The sequence below is a fragment of the Pithys albifrons genome, chromosome 5 (genome assembly GCF_047495875.1).
Source record: "Pithys albifrons albifrons isolate INPA30051 chromosome 5, PitAlb_v1, whole genome shotgun sequence".
In the NCBI taxonomy this organism is placed as follows: Eukaryota; Metazoa; Chordata; class Aves; order Passeriformes; family Thamnophilidae; genus Pithys; species Pithys albifrons.
In genome coordinates this window covers 21,446,684-21,465,752 of record NC_092462.1, presented here as the reverse complement: position 1 = coordinate 21,465,752, position 19,069 = coordinate 21,446,684, and the positions used below count along the sequence as shown (strand labels likewise).

At 38.8% G+C, this 19,069-nt stretch overlaps 1 protein-coding gene across 2 annotated transcripts in view; it reads right to left on the bottom strand.

Annotated features, from left to right (window-relative positions):
• Window positions 1-19,069, bottom strand: part of GRID2 (glutamate ionotropic receptor delta type subunit 2) — a 712,351-nt gene that overhangs the window by 72,859 nt on the left and 620,423 nt on the right. For both annotated transcript variants that reach the window (XM_071555860.1, XM_071555861.1), the window contains exon 14: window positions 5,667-5,833. In XM_071555860.1, coding sequence (XP_071411961.1) covers window positions 5,667-5,833 — 167 coding nt within the window. The remainder of the gene's footprint in view (window positions 1-5,666; window positions 5,834-19,069) is intronic.

Sequence of the window (19,069 nt, the reverse complement as noted above, 5' to 3'; positions counted from 1 at the left end):
AAAAAGGAGAGGAGAATATCCATACCATTTATTTAAAGCATATGGCTAATGAATTGCTAAGGGGCAGTCTGAAATGCTGTATGATGTCCCTCATCTTTGCCTCCAAACTTTTGGACATCTGAAAGTGCAACACTTGCTGCCAGTGAGGTGTCTTTAGGCTTGCCATGGGGAAATCATTATAACTGTCCATTTCTTTTTCCCCCTTAGGATAGAAAGATGTGACTGGCTTCTCTAGCAGCAACACAAATTCTTTGTGACTTTTTGTGATTAATGTCCAATTCAGTCTGAGGTTTCTGCAGAAGCTATATGGTAGTTGTACCTTCTGTACGTTATGCCACCACGTACCCCATCTCCCACAGATGACCACCAGGAGGTATGCAACTGGTGCTGCTTCTTTTGGCACACAGACAACTGGAAGTGTCCCTGAGCTTGTGCTCAGCTGGGGTGGTGCATTTGTAGAGACACAAATGATGAACAACAAGCAAGAGTCCCACACTGTGGGCTCTGAGGGAGATCTTTTCCTCTTATTCTACCACCCCTCATTTCCATTTTTTTTTGTTTTGCTTGTTTGCTTTAGTTTGGTTGGATTTTTTTCTATTGTCACTGTTTCCTTCTATTTAAAAGTGAAGTCTTTGGGGTGGAATGCACATAGATGCTCTTGGGATATGAGGAATGCAAAACAACCACGGCTTGATTTTTCAGGGGTTTTGGTAGCTTTTAGTTACTTAAGAGAAAAACTGGCTGTTGGCCTCTGCTGAGCGTGAAATTAGTGTTTCCTCTCCCTCTGCCTCTAGCGTGCTGCATGGCCAGGACTGTAGTGCAGCCGAAGAGAATCAGCCAGCAGAGGAGGTTGGAACATGAATGAGATCTGGATGCTTTGCTGATACCCCTCCTTGATCCCCACCAAAAACCAGCCACCAGCAGAGTGCCTGAGCCATTGCTGCAGCACTGTAGGAAACACAGACATCCTATGTAATAACTCTTTAAAGTGGATGCAATTATATTTATACCTCTCAGGAGTGCAATGGAAGTTTTAAAGTTAAGGTCTGAAAAGAATTCTTAACAGGTGTCAAATTTAGTGTCAGCATAGAGTTTCTCATGAACCAAATGACACATCCTTTTCAAGCTCTCCTAGGAAATTTGGCAGTTCTATTATTACAGCCCCTGTCATTACCTTGAAAGTAAAATACATACAGAGAGAAAACTGACACACTGCCTGGAGGCTGCTGGTCCTCAGAAGGTTAAGTCTTGGTGGCAAAGAAAAGAGGATAGCAATCTACCTGAGCACATCAACTGGCTGCCTAGTGGAAGGGCCAGTTGTTTGTTAATATCTACAACAAGATGAAGGAAGTAATCAGGATGCTATGACAGGCCCATCTTTCAAATGTTACCCAGATTATTTTCTATATTACTTGTGTTACAGCCACACACCTGTTTTCAGGATGGACTTGAAGGACCTGTTTTCAAAGAAAGCATTAGGCAGTAAGTGGTCACAGGTGCTGTGTGGGACTCCAGCTGTCCACTTTGCCATGCAAAAAGCCAAACTCATTCTGCAGTCAGACCACTCAGTGCTGCTCATGGCATTGTTCTGGCCTAGAAGAGACTTTTTTTTGCATGGGAAAAACAAAGGTCTCAAAGACCAGCTTCTTTACAGTGCTTTCTGTTGGTTACCCTTCTCCTTCGCTAAACCATACCTGCACAAAATACTGTTCTGGAGGCATATTGATATTGCACTCTGAATGATTTAACTTTTCTCATCAAAAACATTTTGTTCATTCCCAAAAGTTTAGATTTCCTTGAGTCTGTAAAGAATAATCCTGAACAGGGTTTCATCTCCTGTGGTATGGCTGGAATCAATTTTTTAAAATCCCAGGAAAGGTACATGAAGTTTCTAAGTGATGTGCATTTTGCCACACTCTCTGCTAATATTTCACTATAACCAAACTTGCATTTGTAAGAATAGCCCTGATTTTAAATTGCATTAGTCCAAATACACAGGAGTGCTCGCGCTTCTCTCTGAGGGGTATAGTCAATACTTTATACTTGTAAAGTTATAAACACAGTATGAACCCATGCCAGCAAGTGTACCTCAATGACAGCACACCCCTGTACAATATTTGCTTAATTGCATCAATTTAAAATCATGTATATATTGAATATTTTTTGTTAATTTAGCTGTAGCCTACTGTAGGCATTTTCACTTGCTGGTTCCTTGTAATTGGAGGCTCATTCCATACTGGTATTACTGCATCCTATGAAAATACACAGGCACTGAAAATACACAGGCACTAAATATACACAGGTGGTAGTGGCAGTTTGAGGCTGGGCAGCAGCTCTGCCCTGTGCTCAGACCACTGCAGCTTGTGTGTTTCTTCAGTGTGGTGGGTACCAGGCAACCACGGGGTCACCAGCTGCAGTCCCACATCCCAAACATGGTACTAGGACCATCACTGAGGCTTTGGTTCTCACTGAGTTCTCAGTTGCTTCAGGGTTATTTTTAGCACCTCGCAAACTGCGTGGGGTATAAAGGAGCCCACCATCATGATCACTTGTGGTAGGAAATGAAATCAGGGAATTAAATTTTTGCAATACCCTGGACATTGTTTTGATGGCACCTCAGCATTTCAAACTGATCACAGGTTTAATGTCTTTTTTTAAGTAGCCTAACTGATGGGTAAACTCCTGTAGAGATGAATACTTCACAGAGCAGGTGGACATCACAGCAGTCCCCAAAGGCCACAGTATTTTGCATGTGCAAATCTACTGGAGAACAACATAGAGCACATACCAAAAAGAGAGTACTTCTGGAAATCCCAAATGCCTAAACTTTACCTCAGTGTTACCTTGACTGCAACTCACATCCAATAGCACTGGAGAGAAGGGGTTAGTGTTTATACCTCTCTGTCTCTTTTTGTGTTTCTCTGGGAATCACCTGAATGTTTGGAAAAGGTACTAAAAAGCATTAAACTTGTGTTCATGCTTCCTGCACAGGAGAAAAACCTCCTATAAACCTGCCAGACCTTTTACAGCTGCACCCTAGGGATTTAACACTGTGCAGCTTATAGGTTTATATGAAATTTCATAAAAGATAAGACCGGCATTTTCACATAAATATATTTATTTTGGGAAAGATCAAGAAATGCCAATATATTTTAAACCAGTTCCCTTCTGCGTTAAATAATGTGAAATATTCAGGTGAACAATTGGTAATCCTACTCAATGAAATCTATTTCCCTCTCTATTTAGCATGCAGGCTGCAGCTATTGAAGGTTGTTCAGCCTTTTCATTAGGAAGAAAAGTACAGGTGATGTGTGAAAACCACGTGGAAGTAAACTTAAGGAACAGAATGGAAGGCTGTTTAGAACAAAGCCTTGTAAGCATAAATTCTCTTTCATATATTTGTTTCGTATATGGTGTTTCACTGCTCCAAACTGTAAATTTATATTTATGGACATAATTAGAAGTGCCATATAACATGCTCTCATAATACAGAAATAAAAATATAAGCACAGCAGCACACACATTTTCAGAATATATATCTCAGGTTTTCTAAATTCTCCATTAGATAGAATCACTCAAAGCAAATTCCAATTTCTCTGTTCAACCATTACTTTTGGTAATGTAATGAGTTGCTTTCTCACCATTGCTAAGTTCTGCGTATCCATCCAGATCATCCTGTGGCCCAATATCTGATAAATAATCTCTTTTTCATCTAACTGAACTCTGATAACAATAGCAGGAAATCAAAAATGAGAGCCTATGATCCCTATGATTCCACCAGGGGACAACATATGACCTTGGGAATTCATTTAAGTCTCCTGACGCTATGTAATCTCTAAGCATTAAATGGAAATGGCATTTACTTTCCACTGAGAGATTCTAATAGTTAAATATTGCTTTGAAGATCCTCACATAAAAAGACCTATATATGTGCAAATTTTTATGCTTCTTTCTGCTTTTCTATAGCTTCAAGATATAATAATACACTGAAAAGCTGAAATTTTCTTATGAAATAAAATTGTACTTGGAAATGTCGAGCCTGCACAGACCAATGATCCAGAAGTTGCTAAAGGCAGTGTATCAGAAGCAGTTGTAATCCAACCCCTCCAGCTACTGAATACTGCAACCAAGAAGCTACTCACTAACCAGAATGAGCCATAACCATTTCCCCCATATACCAAGAACTATAATCCCTACATAAACATTAGAGGCAGTTTCTGAGGAGCAGTTTGATGCATCCCCATTGACTTGGAGAACAGCAGTGGTGGGCATGAAGAATGCTCATTTGTGCAGGCATAAGCCATGCCAAGCCACTTGGAAGTTTCACTGTATTTAGTAACAAAGGCTGTAAAACTCTCCAGAGTCTTCAAATTTTTGTACTTATGCTTACATGGATAATGCTGTGAAGAGGATGACTTAATACCTTGACCTGAGATCTCTAAGAGCTGGAAGCATTTCTCAGAAAGGTTACAGGAAGAAATTTTACTCCTTTGCTCTGCATAGAGACCCCAAATAGTTCAATGCCAGAGATTTTAAGCAGAGCCAGCATGTTCAGAGCTGGAATATGAAAGTATTAATTTATTCAGTAAATATTTGCCTCTAATGGTCATTGTAATATACAAAGCATATATATGTTTCATTGAAATTAAATTTTTCTTGATCCTTTGAACTTTTATATTATGTTACTGCTATGCTAGCACAAAATTCAGCCATATTATTCCCAGCATAGAAGAGATTCAAAGAATTCAAGTCTTTATTCATGCAGTGTGTGTGAGGAAAGAGTGATTCCTCTGAATCTGCATACTGTTACTGGCTACTTTTCCCCCCTACTTTAACTCTGTGGACTGAAGGCAAAGGCAATAGCCTGAATTAAGCATATTTGTATGTTTATGTGGCAACCACACAAGAGAAATTTCACCACAGCAACTGTAAAGTTGTTTTACATGCCTCTAACAGAAACCATATAAACCAAATTGAGATAACAGATTCAGAATGAAAAAGGATCATGAGTTTAGCCCACATCTTCTAAATGCCAGAGCACAGATACTACACTTCTAAAATGTTTGCCTGGTTTTTTACATTTCATACACATCCTGATTTAGGAATCAAAACTAGAGTGAAGCAGAAATACTACAAAGGCAAAATACATAAAATTAATGAAGTACTTCCAGTCCTGATAGAAACACAGTACCAGTACCACCTCCAGCGATGTCACTTTTGTAGCCCAAGAGATTGATTAGTGTTGGAATAAGCATCTGTGCTTTTGGGAACTAATAGGGGTCTTTCCACCAAAATATCAAATGCTGTTTTCCCATCAGTGTCTTTTCTTTAAGAAACGGCTTCTGTAACAGGAAGAGTTGAGTTATTCTGACTCTATAACAAATGAATCAAATCTCTCCTTATTTTCCTGCTCATGAAGTTCAGTTTATCTCATTAATGTTTTTAAAAAGAAACAAGGACAATTCAAATAAGAGCAACACAAAGTGTTTTCAATGCAGTTTGTAGAAAAGTGAAAAATTCAATGTTTCAGAGAAAGTGAATGTCTATGTAAGAAATCGATTACAAATACAAGATGTTTCTCCTTCACTGAAAATTAAATTAAAAGAAGGACCCAGAGCTGAGAGAAACCTTCCCTTAGGACCTGCTCCTCCTACTCCTACCCTTACCTTTGTGAGAAAACATCTCGGTAGGGGCTGCCATGCTGCAGTGCAATCCCATATCCTCTGTCTGCCACTGTGTTCCCGACTGTGTAAAAGGAGCACTCTGCATCGTTGATGGCCACATACTCCAGCACTGCTGCATCCCATACAAAGGCATAGTTTCCATATTTCACCTGCAGAAAACAGAGGAAAAGCTCAGACTATGAGCTTGCAAGTCCAAAAGAAGGCCAGTGCACCTAAAATTGTGGCACTTTCAGCACAGTCAATTCTTTAAAGAAAGTGAAGTTTGGGTGTCCAACTACTGCCAGCATAAAAGGTGCAGTCACTCGTACCATGCAGTGCTTTGGCTGAGCCCCTCAGCTGAAGCTGAAGAAACGTGACCTGAAAATAACATGCCATCAGTCAACCAGCACAGTGGAGGAAATCCAGAACATCCCTCTTCAGGGAACAAAAAAAACATCAGGGTCCCTCCACCAATGCTAAATTCCACAAGAACCCCCCCACTGATTTTTCTTTGAGCCTTAAAATTAACCACGTAGAGGGAAGGTAGGTATTCACGTTGGAAGGAGCATGGGCGGGTAGGCATGGCTATGCAGATGGCTAGCCATGGTCCACAGTTCAGTCATGTTTCCAGTTGTGACAGACTTCATGAACACCCATTTGTCATATGGTTTCTTATGGAAACATTGTGCCAACTAGATTGCTGGGGATTACTTTTCTCAGCATGAAGTGTTTTCACATATTTTAAATGACCTTCATAGAGCTAGATCATGTAAGCCATTTTGACTGTTTGAGTATAATAAATCCAACTAGCTCATTGTAATGAAAATCTTTTAACGTAAAATTTTCCTATCCATTCACATTTGAAACAAATCCAGATTATTTTGTTTAAATTTAAATATATGTGTTGTATACAAAATGTCAGCACTTATTCAGACACAAACCTTTAAAAATGAAAATTCAGTACAAATAAATCTTTCCCATTTCAGTGAATTTCTACTTTCCAGTCAAATCATGTTTTTCTGAAAAAATAATAATCTTTAGTTGCTCTACCAGACCCAGATCTTTTATGAGTTTTCTGTTTAATTGGCCTCTATGTCAGACCTGAAGAACCACATTGCTTTTTTCCTGGTCCACTACTTGGCTTCACTCAGCACTTTCCCTACGCTGTATTAGCCAACTAAACTGTAAAACTGGGCTGAATCCATTGACTCTGCACATCTAATGGGAATAAATACGTGACAGCTAAGTGAAAAGTAAACAAAACACAAAAAGGCCACGTGGGGCAAGGCAATCCAGAGAGAATTCAAAACCAAGTCAGCATATCAAAGTAAGCAATGCCAGTACATCATTTAGATTAGGCTTTGACAATGTAGATTATGTTTTTAAAGACTGTTTACATATAAAAGTTACTGAAGCAAGACACACCGTCTGCCTGCTCACAAGATGTAGTGCACAAGGAACGACTGCTTTTGGGACACATTGCTTTTTACTGCAGGCCTGGCTAGGGAATATTTCCTATTTCCATCTGTAGGCACAGTAGGGGGAGGATTTGCACAGATTTTGGAGCTGAAAGGGAGCCACAGTATCTGTGGACTCCACATGATGCACAGAATAAAGAAAATTCTTTTCAAAGTGCACACACTCACTGTACTGGGTCAGTTTTAATCTTCAGGCTCTGAAAACAGTCAAGAAGGGTTTTTCTTTCCTCTCCATGGAGGTTTAGGTCTATCTCAACCACCAGGGAATAAGGGATACAAGTGAATTTGTGGTTAACAAACAATACAACTTGTATGCTTCTCTTTATAGGCACCAGCAGTCATAGATCTCTTCCTAGCATGGGTTATTCTGATCTTCCTACAGGCACCACTTGACTAAGAAATAGTATGACTGAGAAAAAAGCCCTTCTTAGGAGAATTTAAAAGGATAATGACTCAGCCTGAAAAATGATCATGATGTGCAGAGAACAAGGGAGGGAAATAGGAGACAAAAACAGAAGATCAGAAGTGGGGAAATGAATCCCGAAAAGGATCAGATGGACTTTCTGAACAAAGAAATTCAGGAAAAGTGAGGTTCATGAAACAAGTAATTTTACATGTGGGAGATAACCTTTGAGGTGATGGAAAGAGCAGAGGGTTATGTTTTGACACTCGCTTTTGTCCTAAGCACGCTTTTAACATCCTACTGAATTGAATTCATGTAAGTGCGTGTAAAGAGACTTCTCAGCTGCTCAGCTGGTTAGAAAAAATCTCTTGATTTGGCCACATTGCTGTAAAACTCACAATGAGAATATACAAAAGTGGTAAAAGCACTTACTGTCAATAATATCTGTGATGGAGTGGTATATGTAAGATCCTTAGAGTAGACCTGATAATATCACAGTTCAGGTTCCCATGAAGCTATTACTTTTCATAGATAAGATCACAGCAAGCCTCAGTTAAAGCACACGGGGCACAAAAGAGATTGAGGAGTCAAAAGGGGTCATTCCAATCATCTACCTTCAACACATGGTTGTTCTATGCTTTAAAATACATCATTAATTGTATTGATTTTTGCAACTTATTTTTTAAATAACTTTCTTATATAATTCCTAGGTATTTTTGCTTTTGCACTTCTAAGTACTCTTTGATGTTAACACCTTTCAATTATTGATGGATCTTTCCATTACTCAGCTGGGCTGGATATAGCTTTCTTTAATCTTTCCTTGCAAATCTATCAGTTTGGCCCTCCCATTAGCATTGACACTACTTTTGAACTGTCTCCAATTCTCAAATCTTATGTATGAAAAAACCACCTTTCTCACTAAGAGAGAATCAGGTTTTTGGCAGCTGTGGAGGTATATGATTTTCTTTTTAGCACATTCTTCTTCTGAGAATCATAGTCTAAACTGTCTGCCCATGGATCTTTCATACAGCTTAAAACAGGTTTTAGCTTAAAGAACTAAGAATAAAATTTTGCTAGAGCATAGCATATCTGGAACACTGCTGATATTTCACAGATTTGCACCTACAAATAAGGAGTAGCTAGGAAAAGGGGGGCCGGGGTGATGGTCTCTGTAAAATGACAAAGGAATTCCAGAACAAAATGACAATTAAAAACTTATACCTTTTTCTCTATCCCTCTCACTCTGGGAAGCACGTATTTTGTTGCTTTCTAATAGCTGTGCTGAAGGCTTCTACTTTGGGCCTCAAAATGAACAGCAAAAAATCCAGCTCTGCATTATGAGTAAAAGTTAAGGAGCTTACCCTCAGCCAATTATGGGGGCTAAATGAAAGCAAAATCTCCTTGGAGAAAAAACTGCTTCCTTGTAATACATGCAACTTACTACTCTCAGAGGAACTGCATCCCTGATTCTACATTTTCTCATCATTATATTGGCATTTTGTGTAGAGGTAATAACATTTTAGGATGGTGGCAAATCTGAATGCTGTTCACACATGACCATGCAGCCCAGGATCACCAGGGAAGCGTTTGTAGGAGGGCAGCATATTATCATTCAGCAGTAAGCCCAGCTTTCCAGTCCACCAGGGCATGGAGAGCTGACACTTCAGTCTCCTTCCCTGTGGCATCCTGCCTATCAGCATGGCAGAGCCTAAAATGATTTTCTGAGTATCTGACATCTACTGTCATAGGAAAAAAAATACAGCCAAAATTGAACCTGTTAGTTGTTCATCAGGGTGTTTTGAACTCATGCATTACACTGGTCATTAAGTGAAGCAGGGAGTTATGGTACCACACAGAAATGCTTGATTTGACTTCACGGTTCTGTGAGCAATTCTGAAAGAGTTACTGTAAAAGGAGTTGTTACACAGAGTAAGGGTCATCACCATATAGATGTTAGAACTTATTTCTATAAGGCTGTTATATTTCTATTTTCTATCATTGAACATTTATAAAAGTTTTATTCACTGAAGCCCTGTCTGTAGATACTAGTTAAAATTTATCTTTGATGATTCTGCCAAAACCCAGTTGAGAAATATGAGGAAAACATTTCAAGCCATTAAATTGTTGCATATGCATATATTTTATGCCAACACAGATGTGGATAGTATTTCTTCTTACAGCTAACCTATTCACACAGAGTAGGTTGAATAATGTATTTGTGTACAACTTGGCATTACGAAAGCACATTTCTAGGTCTAGCAAGTGACAAATTTCAGAAAAAAATAATTGTAAGTAAACAACAACCAATTACTGCAATTTTTCATACTTCAAATCTTGGATAGTATATTTTCTGTATTTTAAATTCCTCTATTAAAGAAATGCAAAGAATTCTCATGGATGAAAAAATTTACACAATAGATTTCAGGTTAAAAAGAACTGGCAGTTATTTGTCCTGCAGACCTCTTTTAAATATTTCATCATACATAAGTGTTGTAGTTTGGGATTATTGTGTAAATTCTCTCCCCTGCCACTAACTGCCCATGCCAGCAGTTAACAAAAAGAAGTAGTTAACTGCTGATCGCTTAGTTGGGGGCAGGTTGTCTCTTTTGGTTTTGGGGACATTTTTTTTCCACTCTTAGCTCGGCGGAGGAGCGGTGTGGGTGCTGCCGAGGAGGGAAGCTGCTCTTTTTCTCTCCTGCTCCTGCTGTTGGCTACTCTGCTGGGGCTTCTGGCTGAGCTGCTGCTTTTCTCCTTGCCACGGCTGTTTCTCCTGGTTCCTGCATCTGGGGTCCCGACCTCTGCTCCAGTCTCACCGCCGCCTGCAGCGTCACGGCCTGACTGCCCCGGCTGGGGCAGCGACCATGGAGAGAGAGGTTTGCAGCTGCTTTCCAGGACACATGGCAGTTCCCCACTTTCAGTTTTTTTTTCTTCATTTGGGACAAGAGACACAGAGTCCATCTGAGAGCTCACCACTCGTCTGTCTCGCTGGAGAGGGACTGGAAACTCACTCCGCAGCCAGCCGGGCTGTGACATTGACACTGCTTAAGTATAACTTTCCTCCCGGAGGAAAACCTGCTGGGTTTTGTTGTTGGTTTTTTTTCCTTCCTCTTGTGGAGTTGGGGAAGTGGTTTGCACTAGTCTGTTTACATATATATATATAGCAGTTAAGAACAGTTATCCTTCTTGTATTAAAATTCATTTTCTTAAATTTGATAAAGAGTGGCATGATTACTGTGGAGAAGGCCCCCTCCCCTGCTTGTGGGTAAACATTTTGGTTTTTCCCCTCAAACCAAGACAATAAGATGTATTAGCTTTTATAAAAACAACATAACTTTCAAGGCCAGGGAAATCTCAAGTTTCAACTGATTAAAATGATAATAATTTTCTGGAAGAAAATCTGAAGAGTATTAGATACTGCTGATGAAGCCCATTTTCTGAACACCCTGTGCCTACACCTAAGAGACACAGTGGCAATGCCTTTTCTTTATGACTCAGAGGCCATCCTCCCTCTCAACTTCTGTACACCTCTCCCTGACTGTGAACTTGTCAGTTGTGTTTTAGCCAAGAACATGTGAACAGAAACAGGCTCTTCCTCAACATAACAGCAGTGGCTCCAGCTCTGACCTAAACCCAGTCAAGAACACTGTTCCATACATCACTTGAGGGTCATGTTCTCCAATATACACAATTCCACGGCACTGACTATGCAGGGGAAAAATCACCATCAAATGCTTCTAGCTAGACCCACACCCATCAGTGTGGACCTGAGATTTTAGTATATATAAATACCTACATTAAATTTTTGATTTTTGACATAATCTTTCCAAATTCAGTAAGTGTGCTGCAGCTACGGCCTGCAGAGGGCTGTGCTCCATTCCACAAAACAGCCTCACCAAGGAATCTATTATATGAGGTGAAGGAGAGGGAAGAAAATTGAATGAACCTTTGTAAATACATGAGTGAGAGCTAGTGTACTCCAAAATGGGAAAAGGCAAAGATGAAATCAGTGCTGGAAGCTTAAATCTAGATTTTCACATTGTCAGATGTTGGCAAACAGCTTGATGCCATTTGCAAGAGACTTTTTTTTTTCAGCTGAAGGAAATGGAAACACTTTGATCTCCATAATCCTCTTGCAAGTGGCCAATGAAGTTGCTGTTCATCGGACTGAAGCAGAAGTCAGATCTTCTGCCTTCATAGAAATTTTCATGTGCTAATTTGTTTTTCTCGGAGGACAAAGGTTTCAAGTCTTGGGTGTGTTCACAAAGGGCACAAATCTAGCTAGTTCTGTCTGGATCCCAATGAAATAAAATCTGACATTTCAGCTTTGTTGAATAGATCCCACTAATTTATGGTTGTCTCAAAATTAATCTTTCTGTACACCTAAAGAACAGTTTTGGAGCTTCTTGCCCCACACCTCCTTGCACACCAGCACGTGTGGCTGATCTGCATAACTTAAGAGTGAAATGCGGTCATGCACTCAGACAATATGAATCTGCATCTGGCCAACAGCTCTCTACAGTGCATGAAAGGAGCTGGAGTCCCATGGTGGTATTAGACCACAGAAAAAAAAGTTCATATATATATATATATATATGTATATATATATACACACACACATACTGTGATATATATACACACACACTTATATATATATAAATCCATTCATCAAGACAAGAAACTAATTAAATAATAATTAAAAAACCCCAAACCAACCAACCAACCAACCAACAAAAAAACCCCCAAAAACAAAACCCCAAACCTTTAGGATGTCATTTTGCAGAGTCTATAGAAAGTTATTCAAATTCAAGGGCCACTGTTTGACAAACATTGAAAGTTACACTTTGTACTTATTCAAACAGAAAAGTGTGCAATAGTTTCTAAAAGCATTATTAAGCTAGTGCCCAGGAGCGAACAGCAGCAGGAAATAAAACACCGGGAAGCTTAGGGGAAGAAAGAAGAGGTTACAAATCCCAGCCTCATCTCTTCTTCAGTATGAAGTTTATCTTACATTACATTGTAATATCAGCTTGAATGGCATGTCTATTTGTTGCACATAAAACTTAATCAGGAAAAGCATTAATTCCTCATACGCAACCTGCTGCCAAATTCTTGAGTCTCATGATCACATATTCACTTTTTGCACTGGGCAGACCTTGAATAATTCATCCAGAATAAGAATTACTCAGCTATGAGAGCTCTGTAATGAGAGGGCACCTCAGTGTCAGAATTTTGCCAGTGCTCAGTGCCTTCACATTTTGCCACTGTAATTAAATGTATCTTGTAAGCTACAAGAAAGAAAATAACAAGCAGAGCAAAACAGTGGAGACCAATCAAAGGTGCATTTCTCAGGGTGGTGGGAGAACAAAGCCAGCTGCTTCTTGAGGTGACCACAGCAAAGCCCTAAAAACAGCAGCAGATCATGCTGATCACTCGCACACAGCTAAACCACAGGTCTCCACCATAAACATTAATTTGAGATAGAAAATAAATAGGAGGAAAAAAAAAGCAGAAAAAAATGTCAGCAAAACAAATCATTAAAAGGTAGGGAAGCATTTTCTTTCTTTTGTTTGTCTTTTTTTGTTTTAGTGCCAGCTTCTCATTTGTTTTGTGACAACTAAGTGCTTCAGATAGCAATGCATACTATTTTAAGGGTATTACTAGTGAAGGTCACATACAGAAATTATATGACAGCACTACATGTTCCTCAGAAAATTAGATTTGTGGTAACCAAGTGCTAGTCTCTATAATGAGGCAAATTTAAACCAAATGCTGATAAAGTGATTCCCCTCTTCTGATAAATTTTTGTGGCAGTTAACTCCCAACCAAAGAGAATTTAAATAAGGAAATATACATAGATCAATACTTAACATTTGGGTGGAAAAGTAAAATTTTGTAGATTAAGGTATCAGGAAAAAGTTAAACTAAGGTGAATATAGAGAAGCAGTATCCCTCTTTAAATTAAATCAATCCAGTATGACACTCACTGAAGAGTTCGTGTTCCATTCTTTAGAATAAAAGCAGAATCAATCTAACTGCAATTCTTGGCATCATTCCTTATTCAAAGATAGACTTACTGAATACCAACTGCAAGGATAGAAAAATCATTAAAAGTAAAAAAACTACTCATCAAAACCATTCATCATTTGAAAAAGAACTTTAACCACAAGAAAAGTCTTTGCAAAACTACCGGGGATACTGAAAAAATCCTTTAGTAAAAGCTCATTTGAAATAATAGTTTTATTTTAGAAACTTATTTTAAAGAAACTGACTTATCTTTCATTTTTTTACATTCATTGTACATGAGCCCTGACTTTCATAGTGGTAATAGGATTCAGGATGCCCCACTACTCACACAAAAGTATTAAACTATCTTCTGAACCATTGCACTCTTCCCTTTTTGATAAGCATTTCCTTCCCAGAGCTGGATGGAGCCAGTTTGCCACTGCAAATCTAGACAAGGTATCTTGACGCTCCAAATGAAACGGTTGCCAGCCTCTCCTTTTTCCCTCCTCTAAAATTACATTGCACAATGATTTAGCATGTTTCCCCTCATTTTGATACCCTGCATGGAGACAAGAAGCACTAACTGCTGGCAACCTGCACAAGCCTGGGCTGGGGCATGAAGGAAAAGGTTTGGATCATGAGGCTCAGTGCTTCCACATCAGTCTCCTTTCATATAGGCTGTGGCAGTATCAAAAGCTGCTTCTTTTCCTGGAAAACCTGCATGAAACCACCTATCATCTTTAGCAATGAATCCTCCCCGTAAGTGCAGTGGTTTGTGTGGGGCTGAGATTTTTCACAACTCACTCAGGTTTCTGCCTTTCAGTGACACCTGGTACCCCCTTTCCCTGAGAATTCAGTAAGGGCTGCCACAGGGCAGCTCTAAGTACTTATTTCAGAAGACTGTAAGTTCGGGCTGCTGTGCAGACCAGTGCTATGGACTGTTTCCACAGAGATAGTTCTGGTCTATAGTGTTTCCACTTAAGGAAATAATTTTAAGACCAATCAGATCTTCTACAGGCAGGTCAGTCTCTCCCGACTTTACAGCTCAGATGGCTGATGCTGCACCAGTAAACTCTCCTGTATCCTCAGGTCAGTGTATTTTTAAGAGCTGTTATTCCTTCAACATGTGGGTTCCTAATGCCATCACACCATCCCTTGCTGCTGGTTTGTCATGTCTTTGGAGACCCCACTACTAAATGCATTTTCACTTGCGAGAAGGGGCTTTGAACCGACAGGAAAGGAAAACATTACGTGTCTGAACTAAGAAGGCTTTCTTTTCTTTTGCAGTTTAGGACTCATGGAAATGATGCCAAAGGGGTTTTTGTTCTGATTTTCACATTTTGTAGATTTTAGGAACACAGTAGTTGTAGATTTTTAGAGGGATAATATTTCTAACAGTTTAAGTTTAATGCCTTTCTATCACTACCCCTGTCCCAGAACAGGGAGCTCAAATTCCTTTAGCTAATTAATCTTGTTCAGACTCCTTTCCAAGGTAGAGCTGAAAGATATCAGAAGGCCTACAAAACGAAACATAAACACAGGTCAGAGTGACCCAGAAGTCAGAACTGGATGAACTCCAAAGGACCTTTGTGTGCCCGAGGAAGAGGAGCTGATGAAGACAGAGTCTTGACGACCCCAGACTCAATTCCAGGGGTTGGACCAGTGGTTGGACCAGGGGTTGGACCAGGGCTGGACTGAGAAATGTGTAAAGCAATGATTGGAGGGATCTTATTATAAAAGCCATGGAAACAAGAACTGAAACACATGCATGTCATCATGTATTCCTGTGGGCCATAAGCCTGTGATATTAAAGGACCTTTACTTTTTATCTTACCCTACACTAACATGGCTCGAAGTCCTGTTTTTTTTTTTTTTTTTTGGGGGGGGGGCACTCATGGCATCAGAAAACACTAGGAGCTGTGGGAGGGTAGAAGAACAATGCAGTCACATTTTTAACTCAGTTCAGACAGCCTTCTTCCTATCACCATGCAGACAAGAGAGAAGATGACACAACAGAACAAACTGTCTCACAAGACCCCTGTAAGCCTTAAAAGCTAGCTGGTCTCTGCTGCTGCCTTCCCTGCAGCAAGCTTGCAGCCCTCTTTGCGCTCACAAACTAGGAAGTCAAATCCCTCGTGTAAAACAGTTAATACAAAGAATACTGTTACAGTCATTCACAATGCACAACTGAGACTGCCAGGCAGAGCAAGGCCAGGTAAAGGAGCAGGCACCCAAGTTCTACATGTAGAAAGGTAAATAAGGATGTAAACAGTTTCCAGGAGTTTCAAGATCAGACAGAAACCAAAACCGTGTAACATGTATCTAGGTACTTTCACATCCAATTAAGGATTTCACACATTTACTGAAACTCTAATTTCAAGTGATAGTTGGGCTTTTGCATCCTTAGAGAGTGAAATACTTACAGCCTTTGACTTTAAGTGTACACAGACTACAGTCTGCATAAAAATTTCCACTCATCTAAAGTTCTAACATTTATTTTGCACCCTTTCGTAAACAACATATGAAGTACAAGTCACAGACTCCCATTAGATTTGCTTCTAATTCATCCTGACCTGCCCACACCACAGCTCAAATGCCAGAAGTCAGTTTACAGCTGACAGAACGGAGAAACAGCCACAAACATTAATGACAAAAAAATGTTGTAAAACAGTCACTTGTGCTGGAGAAGTTATTCAGGACTGATATTTTTCATGAAAGATTTCTAAGCCCTTCTTTCTCCTATAGCAGGAATTCCTGGGCAGTACACTTACCACAACCTCAGAAAGGTAATGTTAAACAGGAAAATGTTGTGTGATGAAAGTGATAAATTAAGCCGGACAGAAACTAGTTACCATTCTGCACAAGGAATTTAAAGATTTTGAATTAAAATATAACAAATTTTGGGACTAAAATCAGTTAAAAAAAAATAAAAATCAAACTGAAGAGTATTTAATTCCAAAAAGTGACTTCAACCTGAATTACTTCCCCTGCAATAGATTAATATTTGAAAATGAAAAAAAATATCAAAAAGAGGTAATAGTTCAATATGGAAATAACACTATGAAGACATTTTGACAATTTTAGTGCTTTTAAAGCTAAACAGCATTTTATAAAAATACCTCCTTTCTTACACAGCTCCAATTTGAATTACTCTAATAGTCAATTACTAATATTCAGTTACTATAATGACAACTCATTCTCGTTTACTTGATCTGTTTGTGGGCATTTTATAAAAAACTAAATATATATAAATAGAATCATTAATAGAATAAGCAGTTGCATTTCCAGCTTCACTCTAGATTTCCCATAAATCTAATAAATCATGGAAACTCTGTATGTCTCTTTATGCATTGCCACAGCCTCTCAAATTCAAACTTGGACAAAATCTGCCAAGAAATCTGATTATATCATAAACAAGTATAGTTCCTTGTTAAACATACAGCGTAATTAGTCACCCAGTCTTATTTATTTTCTTAATTTGAGTTTGATGTGTATACCCTCTGTCATTGGTGTTGTTTTCAAAAATAGAATAAAATTGGGTTAAAATCAAGTACTTGTTCTAGTCCTACCACATCTTTGAGAGAAATAGTGAGAAAAGAGGAGTTAAAATATTTATGGAAAGGAAACAATTTTAATCATGAAAATACAATGCAATCAGCTGATTTGCCTTCTTAAAATGAATTATCGTTTCACCTAGAACTTGGACCACCAACTGAGATTTTCTTAGTTAGAAAATGTACTTGCAAATCAGGTATTTGTGCATACAGTATGGACAGCTAAGTGCCCAGCTAATCATGTACAGCAGTAAACATTTTACTCGAGTGAATGAAATAATTTCATTAATTAGTACCAAACAATGGGAAAGGAAAATGCAACAGCATCATAAAATCATGAACTTGATATTTTAGCACTTCATCCAATGTGTAGCAGGTATCATTCACCATCTCCATGGGGATGGCTTGACCAAGGCCACTCCCCTGTTAGGAAATGTAATCTCATTCAGTGTTGTCTTATTTATTTTACTGTAAACCAAATTGGACCTTGTCTATGTAAAGAATGAATACCTAAACTGATGTTGCTTGTTAGTTACATTTATATCACAACATAACTTGAAAAAACCTTCTCTACCATGAGAGGGCTAGTACATTGGACACATATATAATAAAAGCAGGGAAGAACTGCTGTTTTTCTCTGGCTTTCAGAAATTAGGGACAAGCCATGATTCTTCACTGCACCAGGGAACATGTGAGCTGCCAGCACAGTGGCATGGTTGGAGAAAGGCCTTAACTGACTGCCAGAGCAGAAAAAGAATAATTTACTTGCCCGGGTCTATATTATTGGCACTCTCCTGGTTCCTTCAGTATGAATTTTTAAATGGAAAACGATGAACACAATTTTCTTCTTCACTTGTTAAGAGGGATATTAAAGGATGCTACACAACTTCTGACACACAGGTGATAAATGCCTGACCAAGTTTTCAGGAAAAGCAGCTGTGTGGCTGCATCTGTACACAGAGCCCACACAACCAGCTCTGCAGCTGCGCAGTGCTCTGTGTACAGACACAGCTCTTCTGTGCTCAGTTATATTAAAACACCATACACAATGCAACTGTACACATGTGGGTTCATAGTCTGAAAATTTGATCCCTTAAGACACAAATGGAAAGCATATTTCCTACGAATAAGCATCTATGTCAAATCCAATATAGCATTATTGTTGTTATATCATTCATGTTAAATTTTAGAGTTTAATTCACAAGATGTACACAAGAAAGCAGAGTAAATACAATGCCAGAAAAACATATCCTCATTTATCTTATGTATGACATGTCTATGAAGAGCATATTTTATTGTAGCTGAAGAAAATAAAACCACAATATTTTCTCTTGTCTCTTTTAAAACTTCCTTTTAGTTGTTTTTATTATTTTTGTCATATTTCAAATTATTTAGAGCTGAATAATGCAAGTCCTGTAGGAATCTAAGGCCTAGTAGAGGCATCTACACTTGGCAGCCAGTGAATAACTAATAGCCAGTTCAATGGGCTTACTCTGGACCTATGTGGGGCACGCACCAGAACTTGGGTCTAACAATGTGTGAGCTGAATTAACTGAGAGATAAACCACAGACGATAAAAATGTGACAACAGCATAATGAAAGGTAAAGAAATCTACAAATTGAGGATAATATAATAAACATGAGATCAAAACTACAATCACAGAATGTACATAAAACTTGCTATGGGGTGTTAGAAACGCCCGATAGCTTACAAATATATAGAGCAGTAATAACTAAAACATACTGAAAGCTGTATAGAATGCATGCAATATAAATCCTGAAAAGATACAACAAAATTTGACACTGTATTGGTCAAAAAGTGCACCATGTAAAACTACGTGGGGGCTGAAGACACTCCACCAGGCCTAGCCATGGTATTAGAAAGAAATTCAAAGCAAACCTTCTGCAAGTTTCTCAGTTATTTAGATGGGATTTGCCTTTATTCAGCTAAGAATGGATGTGGATGTT